The sequence below is a fragment of the Malania oleifera genome, chromosome 8 (assembly GCF_029873635.1).
Source record: "Malania oleifera isolate guangnan ecotype guangnan chromosome 8, ASM2987363v1, whole genome shotgun sequence".
Classification (NCBI taxonomy): Eukaryota; Viridiplantae; Streptophyta; class Magnoliopsida; order Santalales; family Ximeniaceae; genus Malania; species Malania oleifera.
The window spans coordinates 109,706,786-109,727,038 of record NC_080424.1 but is presented as its reverse complement, the minus strand read 5'-3'; the positions used below and the strand labels follow the sequence as shown (position 1 = coordinate 109,727,038).

The 20,253-nt window shown below is 38.2% G+C and overlaps 1 protein-coding gene across 5 annotated transcripts in view; it reads right to left on the bottom strand.

Moving 5' to 3' along the window:
- LOC131162992 (stromal processing peptidase, chloroplastic) overlaps positions 1–19,970 on the bottom strand; it is a 94,923-nt gene extending 74,953 nt beyond the window's left edge. For 3 of the 5 annotated variants that reach the window (XR_009138891.1, XR_009138892.1, XM_058119653.1), the window contains exons 1-2: positions 19,657–19,952; positions 18,904–19,129 (exon numbers count right to left, since the gene is read on the bottom strand). Coding sequence is in view for 1 of the 5 variants with exons in the window: in XM_058119653.1 (XP_057975636.1) it covers positions 18,904–19,129; positions 19,657–19,841 (411 nt within the window). In the remaining 4 variants the exon portion in view is untranslated. Of the gene's footprint in view, positions 1–18,903; positions 19,130–19,656 lie in introns of all 5 variants that reach the window. The other 2 variants (XR_009138893.1, XR_009138890.1) reach the window with 2 other exon arrangements.
- Positions 19,971–20,253: the final 283 nt, after the last annotated feature.

Below are 20,253 nucleotides of genomic sequence, written 5' to 3'. Positions count from 1 at the left end.
TGGAGGTGTTGTTAATGAATTGTGTTGCTTCAATGTTTATTGCTTGCTTGTCACTGCTTTCATAATTGCTTACTGCTTCCGCTGTTATTTGATTGAATGATAATGAAAGTATTTCGTGGATGAATTGTGGTAAACAATAGGCTGGCTAGTTAAGCAAGAGTGCTTTAGCTAGCGCCGCACGGTCCTTTGACAAAGGTGTAAAAATAGTCGGCCCATGACACATGGCTCCTCTCAGTGCTCGAGAATTTCTTGGATAGCTGCAAAGAGGGGTGTCTTCCCTATTCTTGGAAGAGATGTAACAGAACAAATGGGATTCTACCCGAACTCTACAAGAACAAATTTGGGAGATTTCTATCCCTAACAAAGACGAATGATGGAGGATGGAGGATAGTGGCCTTCCCAGAGGACTTTGGCTCTAAAAAGTGATTCAAACTCTTCATTGCCATGTCAGAACTAGGCAGAAGAATCTCCCCAGCCACCCCTGCTCACTCCAGGTCCAATTTGGAGAAGTCAAAGGTATCAATTGAGCTTCCTCACTAGTCAGATTTACAGGTCATCCCTCTTGCCCAACGCTGTCAGCCTCCTATGCCTACCCTCGTTGCAGCAGCTGCCTGAGCTTTTCCATCTCCAAGTTGCAGGCATCGGAGAAGACTAGTGGAGACACGTGCTCCTTGGTGAGTGTTGTTCGTAGCGAGTCACCAGCCAACTTGCAATCAAAAAATTTTGAATCTCCTAGGCCTTTTTTTCCTAGACCCAAATGGTTTTGCTTGCTTCATAGAAGCTAGTACTTGCCTTTCAGTAGGCCCTATCATTCCCAACTCTCCTTGTTTTAATTTTGAGCTACCTCCTAGCTGGCCCTCCTCCCCACAACTCCTCCTAAGCCCAAATCCTTCACCCCTTTCCCTCTTGCTGGCCCAACCAATGGCGAAGCCCCCAAGCTTTGTTTTGGTCCCTACCCCTCATCATCTACATCCTTCCCCTACAACTTCTAACTTGTCCAAAAACCACCCAATGGAGAAGCCTTCGCTGCATGGGCTTCAGGAGGAAAAGCTGGCATAATCCCTAATGAGGAGCCTTTTTCTATAATGGTTCTGGACCTCAGCTACAAGAAAGGCGCATATAGGAAGCTGAAAATATTAGAATTCTCTATTAATTATGAAAAATATAAAGAGTTTCAGACATAGTATCTGCTAGTATCAGCGGGACTTTTGGGAACTTAGCGGCCATTTGCTATCAGTTAAAAATTATGAAAACAAAAACCAAAAAAAAAAAACTAAAAATCAGGAACAGAAACTAAAAAATGAAAATCAATAACCTATTTGGATAATATTTGTAAAAGTAAAAAAATCAAAAACTTGGTTAAAACAAATGCTCAATTTTGCCCTTGAATCAAATAACAATTAAAAATATATATAATTAAAACAATAGTACAAAAACTGACAAGGGAAATAGAAAACTAGGTACGCAAAAAAATGCATTTACATAATCTATTTCTTCTCTGCACAAAAATGAAAATAGAAAATAGAAAACAAAAACAATACCAAACAGGCCCAGTTGAGAAAAATAATTTCTTGGAATGTGAGCTGACTAAACGACAAGAACAAAAGAGCAATTATTAGATTATTTCTTAAAGATTGGAGAGGGCACGTCATCTGTTTTCAGGGAAACCAAGGTCAAATCTCTAAACCACTGGTTGACAAATAGCTTATGGGGTTCAAAAACTGGTAAATAGATTGCGTTAAAGGCTGCAGCACAGCAAGAGGAAATCTTATCATACGGAACAAATTGGCTGTGGAATTACTAGACCATTCCAGTAATTCTTTCTCAGTGTCCTACCAATTCAAGACCTTGAAAGACAATCACCCAGGTTTATGGCCCTTAGTGAAGGTCCTTTTTCCTTTCACTTCCAAGCATCTCTTTTTGAATAAGCTCATTGATATTAGAAAAAAACGGTAGGCCCCATTGGTTATTGAGGGGGATATCAACTTGGTTTTGTATCCTCATGAAAGGAGTGGGAGTTCCTCAAACTCCAATATGAAAGAGTGTCATGACTTCGCCAATGATTTTAGCATCTCTTTCATGTGGTCAGGTTCAAGAGGGTACCTCTATCACTAAAGGATCGATAAATACCTTATCTCCTCTAATTGGGAGGATCACTTCCCAAAAGAAATACAATCTTTACCCCCTCAGCTTATTTCAGATCCCTTTTCCATCTTACTTGATTCAAGAGGAACCAAGTGGGGCCAACCACCCTTTGTTCTAGGAACATGTGGCTTAACCACGAAGGTTTGTGGTGATTTGATTAAGAATTGGTGGCTTAAAATGCAGATTGAAGGGAAGGCCTTTATTTTTCTTCCATTATGTGGTGGAAGAAAAATATCTTTGGCAACAAGGAAAAATGACATTCTGAATGACATAAAGGAGCTCAACGACCAAAAGCTTAAAAGGAGCCTAAATGATGAAGATAAAACAAAAGGAGAGATAAGAGCACCAGCTTTTTCCACCACACGGCTAATGTGCATGGTAGATATAATTTGTTGTCAAAAGTGGAAGTGAATGGTGCGCTCCATAAGGAGGAGGGAGATATTAAAAGGGGCATTTGCAATTTCTTCAAAAATCTGTATACTAAGAAAGAATCTTGGAGACCAACTGTTAATGGTATCTCTTTCAAAAATCTCAACTTCGCCAGCTCAATGGCTAGAGAGACCCTTTAAGTAAGAAGAAATTGCTTCAGCTCTTAACAGCTGCACTGGGGACAAGGCCCCTGGACCTGACAGTTTCTTTCAAAAGCGCAGGGACCTCTTTAAACAGCCTGGTTGGTAGCTTGTACAAAGTTGTAGTAGCCAAGCTCAAATTGGCAATTTTCAGAAGTGGTTGGGAAGCATCAGCATGCCGTTGTGGCAGGCACACAGATCATGGATGCTGCCCTTATTGCAAACAAAGTCATCGAAACCTATTTAAAGGGACGAAAAGGAGGTTTAGTTTGTAAATCGGATATGGAAAAGGCCTTTGACCATGTGAATTGGAATTGTCTGCCTTATATCCTCCGAAGGATGGGTTTTAGGGAAATTTGGCACAATTGGGTCAGTGTATTTCTACTGCACCATTCCCTCTGTATATTGATAGCTACCCAATGAAGATTTTCATATCTCCACAAAGTTTGAGGCAAGGAGACCCCTCTCTCCCCCCTTTTCTTGTATTGGTTATGGGGGTTAAGAGCCATATATAACCATGCCAAATCAACATGAACAGAAAACTTGCTACCCTATCATGAACTCCAATATTCTATTGAATAAAACTCCCTTAAGTTGGCAGGAAAAACTTGTCCTCAAATTTTGAATTGACATATTTGTCCAACTAGTCCGTTCATCCCATCCTTCTCTAATCTATGAAAGCAATTTTTTTCCAATTTTAGACATTGGCTGTTATAATGATGGGGTGAAAATTGGCTTCCCATCTGAGCATCCAACTCAACGTGATACAAATTGTATTGGTCTCCTATTGACATTCTAATGAACCACTCATGCAAAATAAATATCAACAGTTGCAATAGTTTCCAATAGCTTGCAAGAAACTACTCAACATAAATTCCAAATGATAGCTAATTGTTTCCAATATCTTGCAAGAAACTACTCGACATAAATTCCAAATGACAGCTAATTGTATTTTTTAAATTTTTCATAGCAAAACAACTTCATTATTTGTTAAGAGTTGGTGGAGGATTTGCTAGTCACTTCATTTTCTGGTTTTGGTAAAAGGAAGGATGCACATGCTTTGTAGGCTTGTGTGGTTTTCGCTGTCTCTGGGATTTATAGCTCGAATGAAATACTCATGTATTTATTGGGAAAAAGCTGAACTAATCTTTGTTGTGGGAAAAAAATTCATCATTTTGCCTCGCTTTTGTGTGCTTTATTGCTTTAAAGGACTTAGATTTTCAGATATCCACTGGTATTGGTTGGCTTTGTTAGTCTAATTGTTGCTTCTTATTTTTTCTTTTTGTTTAATTTTTATTCTTTTTCTTTCCGTCCTTTTGTTGATGAGAATTTCTTTTTCTCCTTCTTGTACATTCTTCCTAAAAAGGGCGTCCCCAAGCCACAAGGCTCCTCGCTTTGCAAGGGTGGCAGGAGGATCGTCACAGCATACACAGCCTTACCTTGCTTTGATACAAAGAGGTCGTTTCCTTGGACTTGAACTCATGACCAAGTGGTCACAAAGGAGTAACTTTACCATTGAACCAAGGCCCACCCTCTTGTATATTCTTCCTCTTCTAATGAATTCATCTTCTTTTGCTATCAAACGAATGTTCCCAAAAGAAGATAAAAAAAAATGCGACTTCTCCCAAGAAAAAGCAAAGAAGTCTTCTGATCTCTAAAGATCCTTGCGTTCCTTTCAAGCTGAAGAACCCACAAAATAGCAAAGTTAGCACAATTCCAAAAATCCTCACTTTTTTACTCTTCCCAAAACCCCAAAAATTCACCAACAAAAAGTCGTACACATTCTGCTGAGCTACAACAGACCTCAATAAAACAGGAAAAGATAAGATAAGATGAAGCAATAGATTACAATAGCAGGAAACATTGATCAATCCCTGTAAATTAGGGGTTGAACTTGGCTAAAACCAATTCTTAATACAAAAATCAACAGCCTTTGTCTCAACAGGCCTTGGTCTTCAATATCTTCAACCATTTGATCATTAAAATCAAAAGAGAATTGAATGATCTCACTGTTTGGTTGATCTTTGATTGATTCAATACAATTTTTCATCAGCAAAAATAACTTTATTAACAAAGCATCAAGGGGATGCCAACCTGGTATACAAACAGAACCAAGATCAACCACCCTGCAGGGTATCACAAAAATCAAGAATTACACTATGATTGAAGGATTTTTTCGAAGAAGAATAACCATTCTTATTGAATTTCAAGAGACACCATACAAGATAAATAGTAGAAGAAGACCACCAAATTAGGAAAGCCAAAAAATCAGCAAATCAAACCACCACAAAATCAGCAAGTCAAATCAGCAGATCTCTAGGCTAGAAAACAGGAAACTGAAACTACTAGAATCTGAAATAGTAATTTCAGATTTTATTCAAAAAATAGAATTTCCTAAATCATTCCCTAGAAATCCAACACCCCCCCTCAAGTTGGACCGTAGATATCTATCATGCCCAACTTGCTTACAAAGAGCTCAAAACTAGGTCTGAAAAGTCCTTTGATGAAGATATCGGCTATTTGTTGAGTAGTAGGAACAAAAGGCATGCAAACAGCTCCACTATCAATCTTCTCTTTTATGAAGTGTCTGTCATTCTCTACATGCTTCATGCGATCATGTTGTACTGGATTTTGAGCAATACTTATAGCAGCTTTGTTGTCACAATACAACTTCATTGGCATGTTCACTGGCATTCGCAGCTCTTCATAAATTCTCTTCAGCCATAGCATCTCACAAACTCCATCAGCCAGACCCCTACATTCTGCCTTGGCAATGCTCCTTGCAACCACATTCTGTTTCCTGCTTCACCATGTGACCATATATCCCCAAACATAAGTACAGTATCCTGACGTGGATACCCTGTCAATAACTGGGCCTACCCAATCTGCATAAGTGTATGCCTCTATGTTCTGCTGTGTGGTCTTCTGGAAGAGTAAACCCTTGTCTGGTGTACTTTTCAAGTATCTGAGAATCTGATAAACTGCTTCAAGATGTTTCTCATAGGGTGAATGCATAAACTGGCTTACCAAACTCACAACAAAAGCAGTATCGGGTCTAGTATGTGATAAGTAAATTAACTTTCCCACCAACTTTTGATATCGAGTTGTATTCACTGGATCACCTTCCTTGTCATCTCCAAGTTTCTGATTGGGATCCATTGGAGTGTTTGCTGGCCTACAACCGTTCATTCCAGTCTCCTTAAGGAGGTCAAGGACATACTTTTGCTGGGAGAAAACAATCACTTTCTTCGACCGAGCAAACTCCATTCCAAGGAAATACCTCAGAGACCCTAAGTCCCTAATCTCAGATGTTGATGCGAGGGAAGTCTTCAATCGGTTCATCTCAAGTACATCATCTCCAGTGAGAATTATATTGTCGACATACACAATCACTATCGCTATCTTCCCATCCTGTGAATGTCTTATAAACATCATATAGTCACCTTGCCCTTGAGTATACCACTAACTTTTAACAAACTAAGTGAATTTCTCAAACCAAGCTCTTGGTGATTGTTTTAACCCATATAAGGACTTCTTCAGTTTACACACCTTTGTGCCAAACTTTTCACCAAATCTTGGAGGTGCATCCATGTACACTTCTTCCTTTAGGTCTCCATTAAGAAATGCATTTTTTATGTCCAACTATTGCAGGGGCCAATCACGATTAGTTGCAAGTGACAAAAGAACTCTTACAGTATTAGCTTTGCGACTGGGGCGAATGTCCAAGTAATCAATGCCATAGGTATGAGTGAATCCCTTGGCGACCAATCGAGCTTTATACTGTTCTAGAGAACCATTAGATTTATACTTGACTGTAAACACCCATTTGCACCCTACATTTGTCTTTCCTCTTGGTAGATCAACTAATTCCCACGTGCCATCTTTTTCAAGAGCTTTCATCTCCTCAAAGACATCCTCCTTCCACTCAGGAACTATCTTGAGCATCCTGCACAGTATTAGGAATCCACATACAAGACAATTGTGAGGTAAAAGCACAAAAAACAGCTGAGAGTTTTTCATATGACACATAGTTGGACAATGGATGTTGGGTGCAAGGCCTCACACTCTTCCAGACAACAATGGGAAGTTCAAAATCATTGAACTCAGGATTAGAACTAAACTCGGGTTCAGAACTAGAGGACTCAGAACTCGAAGATGAAATGGACTGAACATGAGGTAAAGGCTTGATGAGGACATTACCTGAAGGGTTTATGGATTCTAGACAATGTAAAGGATTGGAAGACCCTTTCTTTTGAGTTGTCCTCTATCGCGAGTAGACAATGTCAAATGGTACCAACGCTGTGGTGTTTTTTTCTGTTTCTCCTTTGTTAGTCATTATAGGATCATGAACATCATGAGATGGCAATGTAGGAAGACCTGCCTTTTCAGTATCTAGAAAACTCGACTCACTTCTCCTGGTATAATAAAGCTTGGGTTTTCAGGTTGAATAATCAAAGTTGGAGTAGGATCATTTCGCGAGTCTTTAGTTTGGAAAAAATCATGAAACACAGCCAAATCTTTGTTTTGGTTCCAACCCTGAAGATGAGGCATAAAATAGGGATGTAATTCAAAGAATGTAACATCCTTGGTAACAAAAATTTTTTTTGGAAATGGGTTCAAAACATTTATACCACTTTTAAGTGGGAGCATAACCAACAAACACACATTTTGTGGCTCGAGGCTCAAGTTTTCCTCGATTATGACTATGAATATGAACAAAAGCGTTACAACCAAATATCTTTAGTGGCAAAGAAGAAGACAGTCGATTGTAAGATAAAACTTATGAAAAACATCAAAAGGTGTTTCAAAGCTTAAAACCTTACCTTATTAGGCGTTCTATTTATGAGATATGTAGCAGTAACAACGACTTCACCCCAAAGATATTTAGGTACCTGATTGGTAAAAAGCAATGCCCAAGCTACTTCCAATAAGTGTTTGTTTTTTCTTTCAACCAAACCATTTTGTTGTGGAGTGTCGACACAAGAGTTTTGATGAACAATTCCTTTTTCAAGAAAAAATTGGCCCAAAATGTTTCTGAAATATTCTCGACTATTATCACTCTGTAATATTTGAATATTTTTTTGAAATTGTGTTTGTACCATGGTGTAAAAATTTTTGAAAATTGTTTCCACTTCAGATTTTTCCTTTATCAAATAAACCCAACTTAATCTCATGTGATCATCAATAAAGGTCACAAACCATTTTTTGCCAGAATACATACATGGGCCCCAGATATCACTATGAATCACAGTAAATGGTGTAGTTGGTTTGTAGGGTTGGGGGGAAAAGGATGCAAAATGATGTTTAACAAACTAACAAACTTCACATTGAAAAGAAGATGGACTTTTATTTCGAAATAAATTGGGAAACAAGTATTTTAAATATTGAAAACAAGGATGGCCTAACCTATAATGTCATAACATGATATCATTATCTTTGAAAATAGAAACAGAATTTAAGCAAGTACTTTGACATTGTCTACTCGAGCTAGATCCATCGTCAAAATAATAAAGTCCATCTTTTTCCTTAGCACTGCCAATCATCCTCCCCGTGCTCAATTCCTAAAGCTCACAATAAGAAGAGTAGAAATTAGCTTGACATTGATGATCAGAGGTAATTTTCCTGATGGACAACAAATTGCAAGACAAATTTGGAACGTGGAGCACATCATGGAGAGTTAACAACGAAGTGAGTTTGATAGTTCCTATCCCAGCAATTACCGAGAGTGAACCATCTGCAATTTTGACCTTTGTCTTGCCTGGGCATGGACTTTAGGATGAGAACAATTTGGAGCAACCAGTCATATGATCAGTTGCGCTAGAATCAATTATCCAAGAATGAACAGAATTAGGAATAACACCTAAAAACGCAGTAACAAGAGAGTTACCCTTCTGTACCAAAGAACAAGACAGAGTTAAGGACAGTTTTGGAAATTGAAACAATTTGTACAGGTGCTCTAATTGCTCCTTGGTAAAAGGGACTGCATCCGAGTTGGTAGAAGGCTCCTGAGTCTCTTCAGCAGTGGCTTGGTAGACGTGACTGTCACGTTTGGATTTTGGCTTCCAATTTGCTGGTTTACCATGAAGCTTCCAACACGTCTCCTTCGTATGCCACGGTTTTTTGCAATGCTCACACCATGGTTTCTTACGCCCATTGAGTTTTGTAACCGTGAGATAAAGGGCTGAATTCTAGGAATAGTAATCAGCAGATACAGACTTGGGAGAAATACTGGGATTGGGCGGAATGGTCTCGGAAGTACCGGAAGAGTCGGTAGGATTTCTTTGGGCGCCGATCATCGCCGGCTTATACGACGTCATCAGAAAAAAGAATAAAATAGAAAAGAGCACGAGGCTCTGATACCATGAAGGATTTTTTAGAAGAAGAACAACCATTCTTATTGAATTTCAAGAGACAAGATTACAAGATAAATAGTAGAGGAAAACCACTAAAACAGGAAGGCCTAAAAATCAGCAAATCAAATCACCATAAAATCAGTAAATCAAATCAGCAGATCTCTAGCCTAGAAAACAGGAAACTGAAACTACTACAATCTGAAATAGTAATTTCAGATTTTATTCAAAAAATCAAATTTCCTAATTTATTCCCTAGAAATCCGACAATGATCATTCAAAAACTGCCCATTGTGCCAGCTGGTAACAATAGCAACCAACTAATCTTCACTAATCTGAAGGAGCATAACTAATCCTTCGAAGACTCTCCTGTTTCTTTCCTTCCAAGCGCACCAAAAGATGGCAAGAGGGATGAAAGTCAAGGCATTCCTCTTCTCATTGGTGGTTCATTACCTTTCCAAACCCAAACTCCCATCCACATAGCTTGCAGTGACCAACTGCAGCCTGGTCAAGGAGAAGGCCATGCTCCAAAGCTTCCTGGTCCAGAGGCAGTGCAGGAGGATGTGATCAACTGATCCAGCATCAACCATACATAGAAAACACCTGTTGACCAAGGCCATCCCCCTCTGATCAACTGATCCAGCATCAACCATACATAGAAAACACCTGTTGACCAAGGCCATCCCCCTCTTCTTCAGGTTGTCAAGGGTTAAAGATTAAAATCTTTCAGTGCATTGCCTCCCAAGCAAGAAAAGTAGACGTTGTAGGGGCTGCTCCCTTCCAAATGTTGTGATTCCAAGGGAGATCGCTGCAATCTGTTACCATTGTGGAAAGTTTCCTGTAAAAAGATCTGACACTGAACCTACTGTTACTATCCAGGATTCTTTTTGGTTCATTGGTGTTAGTGGTGTTTTAATAACAGAATTCGTACAAACTTCAGTAAAAGTCAATGACATGATAAAGTTTCCAATCTGCAACATTTCTAACAAAGGGAATGTTGCAAAGGATCCTCTGGTCTGAGATCTGACGATGTTGACTGCTGCTTGATGACGGCATCCTTGTCACGAGCCAAGCTAAAGATGGAAGGAAATTTAGCACTTAGGGCCTTTAGGTCAGACCAGACATCGTACCAAAAGTAAACATTGTCCCTGTTCCCCACTTGGTTGATCATATATGGTTCTACAGTGACCACCACCATGCTAAACCATATTGTACTCATAATCTTAAGAACATTTATTAAACTTGGATCTGGAAACAAAGACTTCTTCCTTCCCTTCAATATTCTGCCAAATTCATTTTCCATTATGGACTTGCATGGCATGTATATCCTTTCTCTCCACCAAAACAAAGCAACGCAATTGTAACTAGCTTTCCATCCTTATGGGGTTTGAACAAGAGGGGTTTCTGGTGCTATACCTCATTATTTCTTTTTCCTTCTTGCACTAGTCAACATTAGCAACATGCCTACCACCCCCTATATTGTTAGTTATAGTAGCTTTCAGGGACCACCATTTTTAATTTTTTTTTATCCATCTAAGTCACCTCGAATAGAACCTCAGTCATTCTGCATCCGCACTCCTTCTAGACAAAGGAGCATCTTGAATAAATATGCCACTCCCATCTAATCTCTAATTGATTGATTAACCCAGCAAGTTAACAAGGCATCATTTGCTTGTTAGGCTCACTTAAACCAATACTAAAAGAGAGATTGTTGATCGAGTAAGCAGACTCCTCCAAGATCATTTCTCTTTGTTTTAATGGTCGTCCTTACTCATACTACCCCAACTATATAACTAACTAGCAAAAGTTGTTTACATAGTTTCAATTTCATATACTCCCACAAGGCTGACATCCAGCAAATTCTTATCAAGATCAATGTTCCTCACGAACAGTTTTTTTTTAATTGAAAAAGAACCGTATTAAAAAATAAGAATGTACAAAGAGGAAAAGGATTCCTTAACAAATGGAAAAGAAAAAGAAGAATATGATAAGAAACCCAAGAGTAAGTCAAAAGAGCCAGCCAATCACGTTGAATATCAGAAAAAGTTGTATTGCCAGAACACCCTATAGTGAATGCCCACATGGACTTAGAAAGAAAATCCTGTCTCAGATGAACTCCATAGAAGACCCAAGATTTCAAAAAATCCGGGCATTTGTCTCTATACAATCCAAAAAGAACAAAAAAAAAAGATTACCTCCGCAAAATCCTTACGCTTTTATGCCTTCCAAAACCTCTGAAATCAACCATCAAGAAAACCTCTAAAGAATAGGGACTCACCCAACATTATCTCAAGAAATCAGAAAGTTTGTTCCATAAACAGCACACAAGAGGGCATTACAAAACTAAATGACCATGATCCTAACTACTACCATGACAGAGAACAAATATATCTAGAGATAGAGCCATGTATGTCTTCAAACCTGCGACAGATCATTGGTGCAGGCCTCTATTTAGAATGGCAATCCACACAAAAGCCTTTATCTTTTAAGGAACTTTAGCTCCACAATCCATTGGCAAGAAAAAGAGAATGAGAAGGCATGTTTAGATGAGCATAGAATGATTGATTTACAAGAGAAAATACCTGAATTATCCAAGCACCATACCCTAACATTCCCACGGCAAGAATAACAAAAAGAATCAAGCAACCTTAGGTGGGATGAAAGTCACTAGCTCTAATTAATATAATGGTGAGAACTAAGGTGATAGGAGTAGATTAATACACTTGGGGGCCACCACACTAGTATGAACTCCTAACTTTAATAGGTCCGCCCCACTCACATCCCAACAATTGAAAAGGGCTAAATTAACCCCATCTGAATCTAAAGCTTTCTCCCTATCCGTACTAAACATTGACCACTTATCCTCTTCCTCAAAAGGTCTCTCCAATCAACCCAACAAAACATTAAAAATAGGACACCCATCCAACCCCTCTCATAGGCCAACAAAGGTTCTACTCCTTGCATATATTCCTAAAGAACCCAATACTTTCTTCTAAAATAACAATTGGATCCCTAACCACATCAACCAATCAGATTCCAATTCTTTTAACCACACTCCTCCTATATCTACCTTCACTCATTCTATTAAAAATCCTAATCCTACAGTCCCCCCCCCCCCCCCAAAGACCACTTAAATTGAACCTTTTGCCTCCAACTCATTTCCTCCTCCGACAATAAAGCCTCAAATTTGTTCTTCGAAACCATCCTACAAGCTTAGTCCTCCAAAATACTACCCAACTCTTCCAAATGATCGATATTCTCAATCTCCTTAAAAGTACAAGCCTTCTTATTCCTCAAGTCACCAAAGACTTCCTTGTTCCTCTGCTTCAAAACTACTTTTAGATCTTTTAAACTCTTCATGCCCAAAACCTTCACTAAGCTATTACTACAAGATTCCCTCAACAAAAGAACACAAAAGGAGGATGAGGAAGTCACATGTTTTTAAAACAAAATGGTGAGCGGTCCCACTTGACACTAGAAGAATCTGAATAAAGGGAAAATGAGCCGAAATTAGCCCAACATAAATCTCTTGAGAAATTCTAAGGAAGGCATCCTCCCACTCAATAAAACATAAAATAGACCAGTCACCTCCTGCCAAGGATGTTGGTGAACCAACATACTTGTTGAATGAAAGACCTAACCATAATGATAAGTCTCTCCCTCAATCTATAATATATGTCACGGACAATATCAATGACCATATACCCTTACTAACTCACACTTACTAGCATAACTCTAACATATACTTCTAAATGACCAAATAACCATAAACCCTCCCACTTAAGCTAAACCATATATATCATATTCTCACTCATTACAAACAAGTTTCACTAAAGCACCTCCCAAGGCTTTAGTGAACAAATCAGCAAGATGAAATAAGACTTCACATAAGTGGTTGTAATGAGCTTTTGTACAAGTTTCTCTTGAACAAAGTGGCAATCAACTTCAGTGTGCTTTGTTAGCTCATGGAAGACCAGGTTGGAGGCAATATGAATAGTAGCTCAAATATCACACATCAAATCTATAGGCTGAGAACGCAGAAAACCCAGTTCTTCCAACATGTTCTTCAATCAAACAAGTTCACATATAGTGTGCGCCAACTGCCATAACCCAATACTCTGACTCAGCACTTGACATGGCCATCACAATTTGTTTCTTACTCTTCTAAGACACCAAATTACCATCAACAAAGATGCAGTACTTAGTCGTAGATCCGCAGTCGGAAGGCAATCTAGCCCAATATGCATCAATATATCCCTGGATATAAGTGTGACCCCCCATCTTGATACAAGAGACCTCTTCCTGGTGCACCTTTGATATATCTAAAAATGCAAATCACTACTCCCGTGTAGACCTAGCAAAGCAAATCGGGTTAGATAATCCGTGGCGGATAAGGTAGATTATCGGGTAAAGAAATCATAATCCATATTCGACTCGTTTAAGTGGCGGATTAGGTGGTTTCGGGTCGGATAATTCATGGCGGATGGGCAGATAATCTATCATTCTCAAATATAATTTTATTAATAATTTATTTTGTGTCATAATAATTTAAGTTGTACACGACAACTTTCGATTAGTTTGTGTATTAACTTTTCTAGTAACTATATCAATTATTCAATCGTTTATACTAATTAATAACTCCTTATTCATGTAAGTAAAAATGTAAGTATTAAAACTAATTGTTCATCAAACTGTTGGCGGTTATATTTGTCCGCTGCAGATTCAAATGACAAAGATCTGAGACAAAACATCACAACAAAAACTAAGGAACGTCAAAGATTCAAAGTCAATTGTCTGAGGATCATATATGCTAACAAATCAGAGTCTATTGATTTAAAAGGAGTTTATATGTCAACAATGCAAATTTTATCTCAAATCATTGAATCTATGATATCTTATTTATTATTACCTATATCATGTAATCATGTTTAAATACCCCTTCTTGTATCCTCTCTAAAGCACGTATTGTTCACAGCTCAGTTATTTGAATAAAAATATCATTGTTCTTAAAAAAAAAAATACGCGGGTTGACGAATATCCACTAGATAAACCCGACTCAACCCGCTAAGGACGCAGATATGAAAATGGAAAATCATATTCAACTCATTTAGCAAGCGTTTGATTATAAGTCGGTTAAAACGGGTCGGATGCGAGTCGAATTAATGGATTTTTATCCATTTTGCCAGGTCTACAGTCCCATGGCTCATTCTTAGGGAATTGATAAGCTGACTCATAACACTTGTTGCAAAGGATATATCTAGTCAAGTGACTGAGATCATTCAACTTTCCAACAAGTTTCTGTTACCGCCCTGGGCTAGGCAACAAGTCACCCATATCTAGCACTAACTTATTATTGGGATTCATGGGCGTTATCAATAGGTTTAGATCCCAATGGCTCAATGGCCCCAAGTCCTTGGTCTAAAACTTACTTTGTAAGAAAAGTTTTAGGTCCAATATGCCTTGATCATTGTCACCAATGATCGCAATGTCATCCACATACACAATAAAAAAAATCTTGTTGGATGGAGTATGACGATAAAATACAAAGTGATCTACTGCACACTGTTGACGGCCAAACTCAAGTACAACAACACTCAATCAGTCAAACCATGCTCTATACAATTGTTTTAATCCATATAATGATTTATTTAACCGACACACTAACTTGACTACCCCCTGAGCAAAAAAACCAAGTGGTTGCTTTATATAGACCACCTCCTAAAGATCACCATGTAGGAAAGCATTCTTCATATCTAACTTATGTAGAGGTCAATGACAAGTAGTGGGTTAGGAGATGAACAAACGTACTAAGGCAAGTTAAGCGACAGGAGAGTGTGTCCAAATAATCCAAACCATACAGCTAAGTATATCCCTTAACAACAAGGCGGGCCTTCAAACAAGTCACAGAACCATCAAGATTGACTTTCACATTATACACCTAACGACAACCAACCAAAGACTTATCAAAGGGAAGAGGTGCCAAAATTCTGAGTATCATTATCATGTAGCACAAGCATCTCTTCAACCATTGTTGTCATCCACCTATAATGGGATAAGGCTTCAAAAATAAATTTTAGAAGAGCAACAGAAAACAAAGTACTAACGAAACAGTAGATCAGGAGCAAAAGTAGAAGTTGGAGGTGCTCTCCTCCCTAGAGTCATCATGTGAATACAAATTGGGATGATCCAAGCAACGAAAAGGACACAAACTTGATGAAGTGTAGAAGGACTTGGCACAAATAGTAAGTCGGCATATAGAAAGCAAGGTAGAGGAAGGGACACATCAAGGTCCATAGAACTTAAGGAATCATAGTAGTATGGTATAGACTCAAAAAAGATGACATTAGCGGAGACAAAAAACTTAGTCACAAGGCTGCCACAGCACAAGAAACTTACACACAGCCCCAAGAAACCAACACATAGCGCTGGAACAATCGGAGCAACCACAAACAAGGTGATCCACCATGAACAACTCACAAAATAAATTAGTACAAGGCAGCCACAGCACCAAAAAACTTAAACACAGCCCCAAGAAACCAGCACAGAGCACCAGAACAATTGGAAAAACCAGAAACAAGGTGAAGCACCGAGACTACCACAAACAAGCCACCAACAAACTTACAAATACTGCCACAGCCTCACAAAAGCAGCTTACGAACATTGTCATTGCTCCAAGTCACCAATGGCCTGTACTAATACCAAACAACAACTAATGAATTACCACAAGTGCATGGTCAAAAAAAACTGGATCTTTGAGCAGAACACATGCCCGACAGCTTGATATTATGGTCTATGGAAAGAATTAGAACATTGAATCAAAAACACAGCAAATACCACTGTTTCAGACCCAATAAACTCAATAACCATTGACAAACAGGTTCGGGAAGCATCAAACCATTCCTTGATTCCGCACATGAGCAATTAAAAAAGTTGAGATCTTTGGACCCAAAAAAAAAATCATGAAAAACTTCACAAACATGTTTATAGAGGGATTCGAGCCCTGGCAGCCTTTGACCAGCACGTGAGGCACTGTTTGGGGATGGGATTTCAGTGTGGGTAGATCAGCAGTGTCTTTGGGTGACTATAGTGTTGTTTTTGCAAAATCTATAGTAGATTTTGTGTTCCTGAACTGGCAGTGCATGCCCAGGAAATTTCCAGCACTGGTCTGACTTCCGGCAGCTGCTGGCTCTTTTCTAGGGCTATAGTGTTGCTTGAAATTCTTCTATGATGGTAGAAATGCAGCGGATTCAGGGTTTAGGCTTTGGTTTTGATGGTTGTTTTAACAATTAGGGTTTAAGTCTCAGAATCATGCTCTGGTACCATGTTGAATAATTGCATAAAATGGAAGACCTAACCACACTGATAGCTCTCCCCCTATTTTTATAATATATATCAAGTACAATACCAGTGACAATAATACCCTTAGTAACTGACACTTACTAACATAATTCTAACAAATATTAATAACGCTAAATGACCAAATAATCATTAACAATAGCATTGACCAATGGCAAAATCTCAAAGACCACACTCCCTAATAGAACTATTTAGCTCTGAGTTTCCAGTTGCAATGAGTTTTCAAGCCAATCAACTTGTTCAAATAATCATCTAAAGACATTATACCACAAAAGTCAGCAACTTCACCAAAATTCCCTCATTAAAATCAAGTGCATACACAAACCTTTCCTCCAATCTACATTTGATTATGAAATATTTTTAGATAAGAAAACAAATCAATTGAGAAAAGAAATAGTTACAAGGAATGAGGATAAGACATCCTCCAAAAAATGAAGGGGTTTTCACTTTCTACATCTTTTGGTATGTACAAAGGTTAGCAGTCATCTTCTGGAAGCTCCATTTGTGCTTCCATGCATTCTAACCACTGGACATCTGCAACATTTGTGACAAATCTTCAATCAGATGTCGTATCCCCGCCAACTCCACTTTCTAGTTCAGGTAGCCTCCTACACTGCAACCCCCTCACACAATTCAGGATCTTTCACTTCAATACCACTTAAGATATTTAAGCAGTAAAAGAAGTTGTCCAGCTATTGAACAAAAGATTCAAGCAGCAATAAAACAGGGAAAAAAAAAACATCCACCCAAGAATGTGAAGGAATTAAATAGGAAAGTAGAATAGTTGAGTTTCTAGGATTTATTACCCAAAAAATAACTTTTTTATCGAAAATGAAGATTTATTGAGAAGAAGAAGTGCAACAAGGAGCTTAAATTATCCTCCATAAAAGATACAAAACAAAATCAAAATAAATCAAGACAGCACAACCAACCATTACGCTGTAAATCAGAAAATGTAAACCCTTTGAAACACCCAGCTGCAAAAACCTACAAGGAGGCCAAATAATAAATCCTATCCCAAAGCGCAACCGAAGACATCTTCTTCCCCACAAGAAATGTGAGCATCCTGTTCCAACCAAATCCACCACAACTGCAAAAATAGGCCGAAGCATCCTTAGTCCTTCCAAAACCGGAAAAATGGACAGCCAGCAAATCTTCCACCGACTCTTGGCACACCCAATTCTCTCCAAATAGACCAAAAAAGTTGTTCCACATTCTCCAAGAAAAGGAAAAATGAAGGAAAAGGTGAAAATAAAATCCTGAATTTTGAAAACAAAAAGAACAAACATCCGGCGATAAAGCCTTCAAATGCCTCCTACTTTGAAACAGATTATTAGTTTTAATGCTATTAAGAACAACCAACCAAACAAAAGCCTTAATCTTAGAGGGAACTTTAGCCTTCCAAATCGATCTATGAAGCATGAAAGACATGCTTTTGTTGGTTAAATGCTCAAAAAAAGATTTACATTAATTCTCCTCAAAAGAATCAAGCATTCAAGAACAACAGTCTCTCCTTTGGGAAAGAAGCCTACCATCCAACAAGCTTAATAAGGAGGCAAGCTCCAAAACCTCCCTATCACCCAAAGAAATAAATTAAATATGAAATGTTATCAAAATACATATATCAGGAGTAAACAGATGCAAGAGCCCTCACAGAAGGATTTTATAATAACCCTTTGTCTCGCTTGAAAGCTTTTCACATCAACCCTTCATTTATTTAAAAAGTCACATGACTACATAAAAAAGACTATGAAAAATAACCCCAAGAAAAGATCTAGTGACCAAAAAGGCTCTAAAATGAATAAGTTGTTAAAGTAGCACAGATGGTACCCTGCTACAGTTATGTGAAAGCTGAAATTGTTATGCTAGACAAATACTAAATCACAGGCAACCTTTGAGGCAGCTGCGTCACTTTGTAAGTGCACTACTTGTGCAATGATGTGGGGATATGGTGTCTTTGCATTGGAGCTCAAACACTAGAACTTCTAGGGGTTCTGTCACTCATCTCATCTATCACTTCATCTAGTCTTCTATAGAGCAGGATGGGTAATTTTTTCTAACTTCACTCCAGTGTCTAGCAAATGGTTTAATTTCTCTTACTAAATGCAAAGACAGTAGCGAGCTTTGCTTCACTAGTTCTTTTTGCTCATGTTTTGTCTCCTTTGTGTTTCAAGGGTTCTGCTTTTCTATTTAGTGGCGGATGCATTATCCTCCGAATTCTTCTTCTCTTTCGTATGGTAATTTAATCTTTTATTCAAAAAAACTTATTAAAAATAAAGAAGAAAAAGATGATAAGCAAGCCATGTTTCAAATGGTCACTCATTTCAACTCTGCTGCAGATAATCTTTAGCAAAATGATCCACCCAAATATAGATAAAATTCATAATAAAAATAACTTATGAAAGACAGAGCAACTAATAAGTAAAAAAACTGGAAGCAGAATGCCTAAACTCTAGAGAAGGAATTTGGAGTCGCTTACTTACAATGACATTGTTGGTTATCTGAAAAGTAGATTTATCAAGAAAGATTCTTGACGTAAATCTTTTGAATCCAGAAATCCTTTTGCAGTGATTACGAGAGCAAGATGTGCACTGATATTGACTTGACAACACGATTCCTCGTTCACGCAGCACAGGACTATATTGTTTCCATGTATTGCTCTTTCTCCTGTGAGATCCTAAGCCAGCACTTCCCACTTTACATGACCACCTTCCATCCACAAGGACCCAATAAAATTAATATTAACCAGAAATATAGAAATATAAAAGGATATGATTTCCGATCAATGATAAATGTAGCATTACATACGTGCATGTGGGGTCTGGGGGGCTATGCATATAAGCAAAGAAGGTCGGAACACATGAGTAAATCAAAGGGACTTCTTTTTTGAATATGCCATGAGCTTGTGTAATTTGTTCCCCGTTTCGAAGAGATGTACTTCTAATGCTTTGAACTTGAATCCTTTGATTGGTACGGTGAATTAAAACATTCAGTTACGCCAAACCAACGAATTAAACAACTTTTCAGTAGTTCCCCTTTCAAGATTCTATGAGATGGCCGTTCTCAAAATCGAATGCATAAGGCAATCGAAGGGGATTTGAAGTACTGAACGAACTAAAGTTTGATAAAGAATTGACGTACGACCAGATAAATCAACAGAAAAAATCGCAGAATAGAAGCCCTAAACTTGGAATTCAATAAAGTAAAGAGTCAGTGAACAGACAGCAAGGTCTTACCATGGATGAGAAAAACCGGAGTGAAGCGTCAGAGCATCAAATCCTACTGGTGAAACGCGACCGCCAGACGAAGGACGAGGCGAGATGAGATTTGGGCGACTTCTGCCGCATGAATCGTCTCTTACAGTGGGCGAGCACCAGATTTGAGGGGCAGTAACGGCCACACGAGAGGCCGAGGCAGCCATACTCTGCGCGTCTGTGTGCAGGAATTAAAAATGGGGGCGCAGAAATGAGGCAGAGCCGCAGAGCAGGATGAGCTGAGCTGAGCCCCTCAACTTTTTGGCCAGTGGAGTACCAGATTCTTTCTTTATCGCTGCTTGTTTTTTCTTTTCTTTTCTTTTCTATTTTTCCTTTTGAAATTTAACTGACCATTGTATTTTATTTCATTTTTTTTTTTAATCCATTTAAATTAATAAAACGTGTGCTAGACATTAGATACGTCCTTTAAAAAGTTTACATTTTATTCTTAAAATTAATTATTTTGGATGATACTTATCCCTTAAAATTAGTTATTTTAAAAAAGAATAAAAATAAGATAAAAATTCTCTTCAAAATCTTCAAAAAACTCATAAACTGCTTGTGAAATTTCAAAATTTT